At 33.6% G+C, this 14,216-nt stretch overlaps 2 protein-coding genes across 2 annotated transcripts; both read left to right on the top strand.

The window, feature by feature from the left end:
- Window positions 1-206: 206 nt before the first annotated feature.
- LOC140449959 (uncharacterized) lies at window positions 207-11,628 on the top strand. Its single transcript, XM_072543377.1, has 3 exons — window positions 207-356; window positions 5,514-5,654; window positions 10,268-11,628. Exons 1-3 carry the CDS (start codon window positions 222-224, stop codon window positions 10,967-10,969), a joined length of 978 nt encoding a protein of 325 aa, XP_072399478.1. The 5' UTR covers window positions 207-221; the 3' UTR covers window positions 10,970-11,628.
- Window positions 11,629-12,733: 1,105 nt separating this feature from the next.
- LOC140451297 (uncharacterized) lies at window positions 12,734-13,390 on the top strand. The gene has a single exon (XM_072545044.1). The coding sequence runs from the start codon at window positions 12,734-12,736 to the stop codon at window positions 13,388-13,390; it is 657 nt and encodes a 218-aa protein (XP_072401145.1).
- The last annotated feature ends 826 nt before the right edge of the window (window positions 13,391-14,216 follow it).

Genomic DNA, 14,216 nt, shown 5'->3' with positions numbered 1-14,216 from the left:
TATGACCTAAACACTTGAATATAGCATTTTTATGAAAAAAAGTATCATTGTATCAACTTCCTAATCGCGTAATTTTTAATAATCGACGATTACTCCCGTAATACCATTGATTTTCATGTAACGGTCTACCGCCCTGCCTACCGCTTCTTCTTAATCTTGGTATAAAATAATTCTTCGCGTTTTCTAAACGAAACAACACCGTACGACGTGTTGCTGTAAACATGTTTAAGAACAATTATTTGTTTATACGATGCATTATTTTTCTGTGGGCGACGGTGTGTGTAGTGGTTGCTGAACATCAGAAAAGGGACGTCCACAGAATCATACTCCAGGAAAGGGTGCCTAGAAGCCACAAGGTAAGAAAAACGAGATATTTTACACGTAATTTGAATCTGCTTACTTTTTTTTATTTCTGTTTATTTTTTAAAACTTATTTCGCCAATTTGATCATGTTATTATACATTTAATAGTAGTAAACTTAAAATTGTATTATCAGTATTTTTGAGATATGTCTTGTGACTTTATTTGAGTATACGTCATTTGATTTCATTATATTATTTTATATATACTGGGTGAGTTTTTAGTGCGACATCTTATAGTATTGGGTTTTGCATTACTATACAGAGTATTTAACAAGTTATGACCATTTTTACTTCGAAATTCCTATGAAATCAACACCATGTATATAAAGAAATAATCTATAAACAATTTATTTATTTTATATCATAAAGTAAACAATATATTGTAGTTTTTCAATTAAGTTTAATTGAAATCATTAACTAAAATTTGTGTACAGGGGAACTACAAAACGAAATTACTATTTTATCAATTTTCTTAAATGAATAACCCTGTATTTTATTTATTTTTTAATACATATTATATTTATGATACTCTTTCATTTTTATATAGCATTTCCATTTTTATATATACATAAACTCATTATTTTCCGGGATATTTTTATTTTTCCTCAAATTTCGGCAATACATTCAATTTTTAAGTAGAAATAAGTAGTAGAAATAAGTGATAATATAACAAAATTATTTTTATTCAATAAGTAACTAACAAAAAATAGAAACCATAATAATATGTAATGAATGTAACAATTATTGTGATTTTAAAGAAATAAGTCTAAAGTGAATGTTCACAATGTCCACCTTCAATCTAGGTGTACAAGTTTGTAACCGATATTTAAATGACCGAGCCACATTTGTAAGTCAATTTTATTAAAAGCTTCTCTTATTCTATTTTTTATATCATCTAGCGTTGTTGGAGGCTTCTAGTATACAATGTCTTTTATATAGCCCCACACGAAAAAATTAATTTTGGAGAATTCCGGTGATCGCGGTGGCCAAACAGTTGGTCCTCTTCTGCCTATCTTTTTTTTTTATTTCGTCTTTATATAGGGGGGGTCTGGAATCTTCAAAAGACATCTCAGTCCAGGACGCCGCCTGACTAACTTTAGTGCAGGATTCGTTCTTCGTACTCCCGGCGATAGTTCCCGAGGTACTTTAAAATGCCCTCTCGTCGCCGAGTCTACACCGAACGCCTACCTGCTAAACCAGACCCTCCTCAGTCATCCAGTCATCCAGCGATCCGGAAGCGGAATGGCCGCTGTAAGGCCGGCATCACTTCCGAATCACTACCTTTATTCATTCATTCTCCATTCATACACATCCACACTCTATTCATCAGCAAGGAGGTTCCCTGTCTCATTCCAGGTAGCGCGTAGAAGACACTCATCGCTCCTAGTTCGGCATTATTTCCAGATGGGCATTTGCTCCATCCCCACAGTCTGACTCACGCATTCCAACTTATACAGTGTGCCCACTTTTCTAGCTTCACCTTTCAGCATAATTCACTCTTACCTTTAGCGTTGGTTTAGCAGTCTTTCTTCCTCTTCCTTTTTCTTGATCACTGCACGGATATAGCTGTGTATGTTAGTCCAAACTAATTTATTTTCAATCATTCTCTCAATCATTTCTCTCACTGTAACAAAATTCACACCTGTCTCTCTCTCCATTCTGTTCCTTTCCACTATCCATCTGCTGCAATCTAACATCGTATGTGTCACAGTGTCCGAGTATCCACAGTATAGGCATTCATCTACCTCTCAGGAAAGTTATTATGTAGTTGATTGTGAATAGAAGCAGAGTGGTGAACTGGAACACCGTTGTGTGAAAACCACCTTCGTTGTCGAATATTAAACGGTACATTTTGCAGTACTATTGGCAAATGATTATTTAGAAAATGCAGATATATGCCATCACACGACCGTCAAAAAAATTGGGCCAATCACAGAATCGCCAACAATACCACTCCAAACAGACCACCTAGTTTGACTATGAGTGTTAACTAAATAGGGATTCCTTAATGCATAGTAATGAAAATTATGCCGATTCACCGTTCCATTTTTGTGAAATGTAGCCTCATCTCCAAAAAGCACATAATCGAAAAAAAATCGGTCTCTTTGCACTTGCTACTGAGACCATTGACAAAAAGCTAATCTGCGTTGATAATCATCGACTGTCAATTTTTTATGTAACTGTATGTGGTAAGGAAGCAGTTTATGTTTACGAAGGATTTTTGCCGCCAAAGTTTGACTAATATCATGTTGACATGAAATTTCACGAGTGCTGATGTGGGGATCTTCAGTAGTAGCTATCAGTACATCATATTTCTTTTCTTCACTTGGAACAGTTTTGGTTCTATCATTTTTTTCATATACAATTGATCCAGTGCGAACAAAACGATCCATTAATTTTTCAAAAGCTCTTGCGTTTTTCTCGCAATTTCTCGCACTATCTCCTAATACCCAGATCATATCTGTTAACTCTTCTACAGAAAAATTCATTTTTAACAATAAAGACAAGCCACACAGACCGATTAAAAAGGTAATAATATGAAAACTGTCATTTTCAAAGTCTACCGTTTACGGTTTTATAATTATGAAAATTGTCATTTTTTCAAAGCCTACTATTTTATTTTGTAACTGACGCAAATGGCCTTTTACTTATTAATACAATCACATTTATTGATACATTCATTGCATATTGTTATGGTTTATATTTTTTGTTAGTTACTTATTGAATAAAAATATTTTAGTTATAGTATCACTCAATACTCAATACTTATTTCTACTTTAAAAAATTGAATGTATTTTCGAAATTTGAGGAAAACTAAAAAAAAATCTCGAAAAGTAATAATTTTAGGTATAGGGAATGCTATATAAAAATGAAAGAGTATCATAAACGCAATATTTTTAAAAAATAAAATATAGGGAGATCTATTTAAAAAAATTGAGAAAATTGTAATTTTGTTTTGTAGTTCACCCTGTATACAAATTTTTGTCAACGATTTCAATTAAACTTAAATTAAAAACTACAATATATTGTTTACTTTATTGTATAAAATAAATAATTGTTTATGCATCACTTCTTTATATACATGGTGTTGATTTCATAGGGATTTCAAAATAAAAATGGTCATAACTTGTTAAATACTCTGTGTAGTAATGCAAAATCAATACTAAAAGAACAAGAATTATGAGAGGAATACAAATTTGAAAAAATATACAGTGTGTCCCATTTAAAAAATTGTATGTTTGCTATACTACTTAGTTATTAATCACAATGTAAAATTCCACATATTTTCCAAGTATGGTATTTTCCTACATTTTCTCTAAATAAGTTTTTTGCATATTCTATACCATAATGGTCATATTACCCTATGTCATATATATTATATTACCATATACCGTAATATATATATATATATATATATATATATATATATATATATATATATATATATAGAGAGAGAGAGAGAGAGAGAGAGAGAGAGGGGGGGGGGAGGAAGACTGGCTTAGATCGACATTGATACCTATACCCAAGAAAAATAAAGCAAATAGATGCTCACAGTTCAGTAGCCTGATGAGCGATTTTCTGAAAATTTTACTCAAAATTGGGCATCAACGTGTACCTATACAGAGAATGCGAAAGAAATCTGAGCGACAATCAATTTGGATTTCGCATGGAGCTTGGTACTAGGGAGGCATTATTTGGCCTCCAGATATTACTACAAAAATGCCTTCATCAACGAAAAGACGTGTTTCTCTGTTTTATCGACTATGAAAAAGCGTTTGATCAAGTAAAACACATAGAAACCCTAACACAACATGGTATAGACCATAATATGGTGGCCCTTATTAAAAACCTATATTGGGATCAAATGGCGTAGATTAAAATAAACAATCGTATGACAGCAGAAATGTCAATAAAAAGAGGAGTTTGCCAGAGCTGTGTACTTTCTCCACTATTGTTTAATATATATTCCGAAAAGATCTTCCAAAATGCCCTCGAAAATATTGAAAAAGGAATAAAAATCAACGGAGAATATGTAAACAACTTAAGATACGCAGACGACACCGTCATTGCTGGATAACAAACGATCTCGACTACGAAGTTGAAATACGTGTTCGTATAGAGTGTGCTAGGTCCGCTTTTCAAAGAATGAAAAAATTCCTAATAAACTCTACCTTATCGTTGGATATCCGATACCAATTTGTAAAAAGATTAATTTATTTCATATTGCTATACGGAGTGGAAACATGGACTCTCGGAATCACAAGTATGAGACGTGTAGAAGCCTTTGAGATGTGGATTTTTCGAAACATGCTGAAGATCTCTTGGACAGAGCACGTGACCAAAAACGAGGTGCTGAGAAGAAGGAGACTGAGAGGGAACTCCTAAATATTGTAAAACCCAGAAAAAAGAGTTATCTAGGACATATTTACAGAGGAGAAAAATAAACTTCCTACGACTGATAATGAAAGGGAAAGTGGAAGGAAGAAGAGGTCCAGAAAGAAGAAAATGCTCCTGGTTGAAAAATGTAAGAGACTGGACAGGCATGGACACACATTCGATACTAAGAACAGCTCAAGATAGAGAGCAATTTGCTGTAGTTATAGCCAACCTTCAGTAATGGAGAGGACACCTTAAAATGTAGAAGAAGATATATAATATCATTAATCTCTATAATTCGAACATTCCGCTTTATCTCCTTTTTTATAAGCAGGACATAGTACTGCTTTCTTCCATTCTATTGGTAGTTTTTTTTCCAATGTGTTTTGTAGTAGTTTGTGTATTTTATCCGTCAGCTGCACTCATCTATATTTTAACATTTCCGCTGTTATAAAATCATTTCTAGGACATTTGTTGTTTTTTAGATTCTTAATAATGATTTCAAATTCATTTATGGAAGGCACTAGATCTTTTGTACAGTAATTTTTTCATTGACATCTCCAAAAACTATTTTGAAATCATAATTGGAGATGCTTGCCAAGATTTTTCATTCCAAAATTCCAAGTAATAATTCAAACTACCTATCTCGCTTTCTATAAACTCGTTTTCTTTTTCTGGTCTCTCTGTTAGTTTGAAATTGTAAATATTATCTTCGTTAATACACCATCAAGAAAACAGAACCTACTAAAATTAAAAGCTATGACACTTTTTAAGGGTCACAGTCATCAAAATCACAGCCGAGGAAAGAGGAAAGGTCAAGGTCATCACAAAAAAGGAAAGAGGAATAGCGATGAATCATATTCCCTTAGCGTTGAAGATAATCAAAGTTTTGAAGACATTTTCAAAAGTCATAAGGTAAGTTTAATTTTAAATTCCTGTATTTTAGTTGGCTGTATAATATGTATCACAAAAATTTTATTTAAAAAATTCCTTTATAAAAGGTATATAATACTGTTATATAATAAGGCTCTATTATGTAAATAATACTGCTAATGTAAGAGTTAATAATGTGGTTTCGAAAAACTTCAAATTAAAATTTGGAGTTCGACAGGAATCCACTATCCTATTCAATATATATAGTGAACATATTATGTGTCAAATTTTTGAGGAATGGCAAGGTAGAGCAACGATAGGAGGAAGACAAATCAAAAACCTACGTTATGGTGATGACACTGTTATATTGGCGTCATCACCAGAAGAACTGGAACAAATTATAAATAGGCTAGACACGGTGAGTACGGAATATAGTTTGAAAATAAATATGAAGAAAACCAAAGTGATGATCATCGATAGAATCAGAAACAACCAGGCAGAGATAAGAATCATGGCAGGTCCAGACAATTTAATTACTTAGGCTCGGTTATTACTAACAGTGGAGGATACGAAGACGAGATCCATCGACGCATCACAATGGCCAGATTTGCAACAGCCAAACTCACAAATATTTGGAAGAACACTGACATCACAAAAAACACAACATTACGTCTTGTCCGAGCATTGTTATTTCCTATCGCCACCTATGCTTCAGAAACTTGGACAATAAAAATAGCCGATTCAAAGCGTATAATGGCATTTGAAATGTGGGTCTACCGTAGAATGTTGCGCATACCATGGACCGCCCATCGCACAAATAACTTAATTCTAGCAAAACTTAACATAAAAACTAGACTCATCACAACTATCAACCAAAATATACTGAGATATTTTGGACATATAACTAGAAGAAGAGAAATCATGGAGCGAATGATAGTTGAAGGTAACGTATAGGGTAAAAGATCCAGAGGAAGATCTCCAGTACGATGGTCGGACCAAATAAAGGAGATGACTGGTTACTCATTCTCAGAAGCAAAACAACACTCACAGGAGAGAGATAATTGGACAGAAATAGTAAAAACAATTTAGATGACGCCACTACATCCTTACCAAGGAGAAAAGATTGAGGAGGAGGATAAAAGGTATAATAATAAAAACCCTATCGGGCTATATCACAGAACGTTTTCTAAAATTATATACTATGACGTTAAAGTTACAACAAGAATTGATTAGATAGCAACGTAAAACTCCACTGGACGTTGCTAGTCCTTAGACGAAGTGCCTGTTAGAATTTGTTGGTAGCAACTGTCAGTATTATTACATTTTTAATCGGTCTGTGTGGCTTATCTTTATTGTTAAAAATGATTTTTTCTGTAGAAGAGTTAACAGTCATGATCTGGGGATTAAGAGAAAGTTCGAGAAATTGCTTACTTACATCCAGAATATATCACGAGCGATATCCTGAACGGAGGTAGCCAAACGCAAGAGCTTTTGAAATATTAATGGATCGTTTTGTTCGCACTGGGTCAGTTGTATATGAGAAAAATCAGAGAACCAAAATTGTTATAAGTGAAGAAATGGAATATGATGTTAAACGGCATACTTTTGGTAACACTCATGGTCAAACTGGTGGTCTGTTTGGAGTGGTATTGTTGGCGATTATGTGATTGGCCCACATTTTTTTTTTTTGACGGTCGTGTGAATGGTGCCATATATCTGGATTTTCTATATAATCATTTGCCAATACTACTGCAAAATATACTGCTTAATAGTCGACAACGAATGTGGTTTCTACACGACGGTGCTTCAGTTCACCACACTGCTCCTGTTCGGCCACCGCGATCACCGGAATTCTCCAAAATTGATTTTTTGCCTTGTATACCAGAAGCCTCCAACAACGCCAGATGATATAAAAAATAGAATAAGAAAAGCTTTTAATAAAATTGACTTACAAATATTAAGAAATGTGACTCGGTCATTTGAATATCGGTTACAAACTTATATACCTAGACGTTGAAGGTAGACATTTTAAACATTTACTTTAGACTTATTTCCTTAATATCACATTAATTGTTACATTAATTACATATTATTATGGTTTATATATTTTTTAGTTACTTATTGAATAAAAATAATTTTGTTATATTATCACTCAATACTCGATACTTATTTCTACTTACAAAAATTGAATATATTCCCGAAATTTAAACAAAAGTAAAAATATCTCAGAAAATAATGAGTTTAGGTATAGGGAATGATATATAAAAAAACGGGTGTGGCAGTCCAGTGGGACTGCCGGTGGAAGTTACACTTCTATACACGCATTCGCCGTTACAAATTTATTTGGGAGTCAATCTGCACAATCATTACATATGTAATTCTATAGGTAAGACATAGCAGAAAGAGAAACAGAATTAATAACAACTTACTAACAATGAAGGATTTAATCAATATTTTGATGAAAATGTATATTTTAATTTTCATATATGTATGAAAGGAGTTGAATGCAAAATTTTTTTACACATACTCTGCAGTAAAATTCATTGTTTATTTTGTTATTAATGTAATAATACAATATAAATTAAACTGCAATATTCATAAGTATTTAAAAATGACAATAATATACATAAAAAAAATACACTACAATACATTGCAACATAATTCCATATATAATAATACAATACAAATTAAAATGCAATATCCATAAGTATTTAAAACTGACAATAATGTAATAATATTAATAAAAAAGTCCTCCCCGACTGGGAATTGAACCCCGGTCTCCCGCGTGACAGGCGGGGATACTGACTACTACACTACCGAGGACATGCCACAAATGTATTTCAAAATTGACAGTTCTGGATCATACAGTGATTTATTGAGATTATTATTTTGAAATACATGAGAATAATATAATTATGAACATTTAATAAATAATACAAAACATATCACATAAATAATAATATTAATAAATATTTTATTATATGTATAATATTATGTGTATATATATCTTTATATAATACAGTAGACTCCCTCTATAACGAGAACTGAAATGACAGACTAATTACCTCGTTATAAGCCGATCTCGTTATATCAGACAATAATAATACTGTGCATACATATGAATCTGTAGTTTTCTAAACCATTAACTTCCTATAGTGAAGTCATTCGGAGCAATATAAGATGCTAATAAATATTGTTTGAATGGCGTTTTTGAAAAAAAAGTTATTTACTTTTATTGTCAATGAAATATATTAAAACATAAAAGAGTTGTTTACTTTTATTATCAATGATATACGTTAAGACAAAAAATCTGTACTTATATTTTTTTCCAACTACATAATGTATAAACCGTATTTTCAAGGATAACAAACTATTGCTTCTGCAATTTTAAGAACTCTGTCATTTTTAACTGCTTTAAATGGTCCAGTATCATTCTATCATATTTTCTAAAGATGTGAAACAGTTGTATTTATTCATTGTAAAGAAGTTTATTACGGGCTGCAGTTAAGTTTATTGAGGGTCTGTTTGAAAAGGTATTTATTTATAGCCACGACCCGACCAAAAACGTAAAAAACAGGTTTTTGGATCTTATTTTCTCTCGTTATAACCAAATTTGCCTCGCTATAGACGGTTATAGTTCAATAGAAATTTCACGGGACATCTAATGTATCTCGTTATAAGCGAAACCTCGTAATAACCGTGTTCGTTATAGAGGGAGTATACTGTATATATAATATTAAATTATATATACAAAAGGAACATTTTTATATTCGAGAGAGGAAGAGAGAGAAAATATATCTTCTGTCTCTCTCTTACTCATTATCTTACATATGTAATGATTTCACAGATTCACTCCCATACAAATTTCCAACGTGGAGGCGCGTATAGAAGTATAACTTCAAAAATGAAAAAGCATCATAAATACAATATTTCTAAAAAATAAAATACAGGGTGATTCATGTTAAAAAATTGAGAAAATCGTAATTTTGTTTTGTATTTCACCCTGTATACAAATCTTTGTCAAGGATTTCAATTAAACTTAATTTAAAAACTACAATATATTGTTTACTTTATTATATAAAATAAATAATTGTTAATGGATTACTTCTTTATATATATGCTGTTGATTTCTTAGGGATTTCGAAATAAAAATGGTCATAACTTGTTAAATACTCTGTATAGTAATGCAAAACCCAATACTATAAGAGCAATAATTATGAGAAGAATCGAAATTTTAAAGAATATATAGGGTGTCCCATTTAACAAATTGTATTGTATATACATAGCTCATCCAAAACCATAAAATGTAAAAGTACCGAACAATATCGCTGATAAGTCAAGCTGCAAAGATGTCTCAGCGAATAACTTTTAATCAAATTAACAGATATGAATAATATCTAAGGCTCAGTACGGTTTCAGAAAAGGCAATCTTAAGAGGCAATTTCAGGATTAATTCTAATGGCAGTAAGATGTCTAGAGAGATCCAAGGTCAAATATGAGAAGAAAAATAAGGAGTTCGTCAGGAATGCATTTTGTCTTCCATACTATATAAAGTTGTGTCGAACAAAGTTATATTTTCTCCTACATAATACATTATTACTTTGTTTTTTGGAAATTATCTAATGCTGCTTTTTAACCAAAATTATATTTTTTAGAATCACCACCAACACCACAAGGATTCATTATTTAATAATCCCCAGTTCGGATCAAACTTGGATCTCCAAGAATCCAGGCATCATCCTTTCAAAGAACTCCAACCTTTCTACGGCAGCGATTGGATTCCCGTTAACTTTGATAACCACCATTCCAATGCACATTCCCATGAGTCCCACCACAGAGAAAAAGACAGAAGAACTAAGAGAAGGCCTAAGAAACCTAACTATAAAAATTCTCACAACCATTATGGCAGCTATGCTAATTCCCCTAGTAAAGTATTAGGTAAACCATTTATAGAGTTGGGAAATTCCGAAAATTTGGGACCAATTCATCACGCAGGTCCTTCTAGCAATCTTCCACCGACATTTCCATCGTCAGTCGAATCGTCCACTTTATACCCTCCCATAGATGTTTTGTCGACGTTTTCGGCATTAAATAAACAACTGCTTGAAACTAACCCTCCTATGCTAGCTGAGAATGAAGATAGTGAGCCTAAAGAAGACCCCGATCGATTAAAAAACCATAAAAGCAGCTACGACGTTCAAGAAAGCGAGGCTTCTGATCTCGGAACGATAATTTATATGCCAGATAGTACACCTGCAGAGTTCAGCCCTTCCGAGTTCCCCCAACGGGCAAAATTTGAAGCTAGGCCCAATATGAGACACAGAGGAAGTAAAAAATTTAACAGTAAATTCTCATAGGTTTGCAAATAATTAGTAATTTATAATTGTACAATACTTATAGGAGAAATCAACGAGATCTATTGCGTCCATTTTCCTCTTCTAATGAATGTTTTGTGATTATAATACCATGTGTAGCTCTACTTATTTCAGAAAGTATAAGATATTGAGTTGGATTTTATAAAGGCTTTATCATCAATTATAAGCTTTGTATACTTTCAGGGGCAACCTTTAAGAGTATGTTCAGTAGTTTCAAACTAGACAACTATCCAACCCTTTAAAATAGATAAAATATCAGAAGAAAAGAGTAACTAAGATGTAGACTTAAATCTATGAAAATTAGACAATTATTAAATGGACCAAGACCTGTGTGAAACCCACAGATTAAAGTTTTGGTGAATCTTTTCCTCATTATATGTTCAAGACACCAGTTTTTGTTCTTTTTCGTTGTAATCAAACATTTTTAAACAATTTTTATAACATAAGTGATATTGGAGAAAAATCATGATTTTAATAACATTCGGAATAGTTACTGACATGTGTACCTACCTATAATCTTGTGTAAGTTTAGTTCGAGGTCATTAAAAGGAGGCTTAGTTGTACAGAAAGATATTTATTGTTTTCATATTTATGTAATTGTTGAATGTTATCTTTGTTATATATTTTTTGGTAATAAAAATGATCAAAAAATCTTTTATTTTAATTTTTCGTTATCAAAAGTAAATAAAATACATTTTAAATGACCTCTGTCTTCCAGAAAGAATTTCTGTAACTCAACTTATAGAAAGTAACATATCATGGACCAGAAGACATGAATACCTGTCTCTTTCCTTAAAATATTTTTAGTGTTGGAAAATTCTCGAGAATGAAAAATCGGAGAATATTCTCGATATGGAGAATTTTCTGAGAATGAACCATATGACGAGCTTAGGGCAGCGCCGGTTTAACCAGGGGTCTTTTTGTGGCTGTAGCACCGGGCGGTTGAAGGTTCCCGGGCTGTATAGGGTTATGGTAAAATAAAATTTGCATACAAATCAACATGATATAATAATAATAAAATGTTTTGTGTTTTATCATTAACTTTGAAACTTAACAATTTAGAGATAAATTATTATTATTAACCTATATGGTTTATGCACGGTGTTGAGTTTAGTGTTGCCCAAAATCGGTCTTGGTCTTGCAGTCTTGGTCTTGTTCTTGCGTTTTCGCAAGACCAAGACCAAGACCGTCTAATTTTAGTAAGACCAAGACCAAGACCGTCTAATTTTAGTAAGACCAAGACCAAGACCGTCTAATTTTAGTAAGACCAAGACCAAGACTGACCGTGCAAGATTTACGCAAGAACAAGACTAAGCCTGCGAGACTCTTGCGTCTTGCAGTTAGGACGGAGTGTCGTTTTAGCGAGTATTGTAGTTCGGGTATATGCTTAAATACTCTATGAGACGCAAAAAAATATGTAATAAAAATTTAAAAAACTGGACTTATGCGCATTACGAACAATACCATAAACATACATCAAAATCATCAATCAAAATATTCATTAAAAACAACACATTTGACACGTGCTCAGAGATTATAATTACAATGTAAAAATAAAATATTTTGTACATTCTTTTCCAGCATACGACTTCTTCGCTCTGAAATTAATTGTCCAGATTTATAGAGATTGCAGGCTGCAGGGTACGCGCCAACAAGGGATGAACTTTGCCGAATGGCTTTCAACCTACAAATGGGCCGAGTTTCCTACGGCCATTTCAATGTAGAGAAACGCAAAGCAGGAAGGGGATGGCTTTACGCATTTCTCAAACGGAAGCCATCATTGGCAATTCGAAAGGCCCAAGGAGTGTCTATGGTCTATGTCTAAAGGAAGAAGTGAATGATTATTTCAATTTGTTAAAAAAGACGTTAGAATCGTTAAACCCCTTGAACAAACCCGGAAATATTTACAATGTAGATGAGTTAGGTTTGCAAATGAACAACCCTCCGCAAGAAGTTATAGCGGCCAAAGGCAGCAAGGCAGTTCAAGTGCGGCAATCAAAAGAACAAGGAGAGACAGTGACAGTTGTTGCCTATTGTAATGCAGAGGGAAGTTTTTTACCTCCCTACGTAGTGTTCAAAGGTGTATACGAACAACAAGTGTGGCTCGATACTATGCCTAACGGTTCTGAAGTGGTAATGGGTGGAAAATCAGCCTACATAAATGAAGACCTCTTTAAAAATTGGCTGGAAAACCACTTTATTCGAGGGAAGTCAGCTGTTACATGTCTATTACTGCTCGACCGACACAGATCTCACACTAACTCGATGTACATATTAGAGATAGCGCTGGAAAATGATGTCCACTTTCTTTGCCTTCCCAGCCACACGACTCATTACTTACAGCCTCTCGACCGATCGTTTTTCAAACCGTTGAAGGTCTATTACCGAAGTGCAGCTATCTAATGGGGAAATACAAATCCTAGAAAGAAGATAGAACGCAGGCACTTCGGCCAACTGCTACAGAAAGCATGCTCACAAACTGCAACAATGTCTACGGGTTCAGCAGGCTTCCGGGCCTGCGGGGTGTTTCCATTCGCGCCCTCCTCTATTCCTGATTACGCTTACCTACAAAAAACCTTGGAGTCCAACCCTATGGACAAGGACGACGAAAGTGTTAGCTCAGCCTTGGATCCTCAACACAGCACATCTGGTTCATCATCATCATCATCAGTGGCGTTACAGCTCTTTATGAGCCAAAGCCTTCTTCAGAACAATCCTCCATTCGCCCCTGTCTCTGGCAACTCTTCTCCATGCTCTAATTCCGATAGACTTCAAATCATTTTCTAGGTTGTCTTGGTACCTTAGTCTCGGTCTTCCTCTTCTTCGTTGTCCGATCGGCCCTCTTCGATCAAAAACTTTTCTGACTATGGCATCTTCCTCTCGTCTGATTACATGACCTATCCATCTAAGGCGTGCTACCTTAATGAATTTTACAACGTCAGGTTCTCCAAATCTTCTATACAACTCAAAATTGTAACACCTGCGCCACAAACCTTGTTCTTTTATGCCTCCATATATTCGTCTTAGTATTTTTCGCTCAAAATGTTTGAGCAATTCTTGGTCATTCTGTGTTAGTGTCCAAGTTTCTGAACCATAATATGTTAGCACTGGTCTTATTAGTGTTTTGTATACAGTCAGTTTAATTTTTCTAGGCATTTTTGAGGCCATCTGTCTTCTTAAGCCATAGTAACACTTATTGGCGAGCACTATTCTTATTTTGATTTCTTCA

This window comes from Diabrotica undecimpunctata, chromosome 9, assembly GCF_040954645.1.
Source record: "Diabrotica undecimpunctata isolate CICGRU chromosome 9, icDiaUnde3, whole genome shotgun sequence".
NCBI classification, from domain to species: domain Eukaryota; kingdom Metazoa; phylum Arthropoda; class Insecta; order Coleoptera; family Chrysomelidae; genus Diabrotica; species Diabrotica undecimpunctata.
This window is presented reverse-complemented; position numbering and strand designations above follow the sequence as displayed.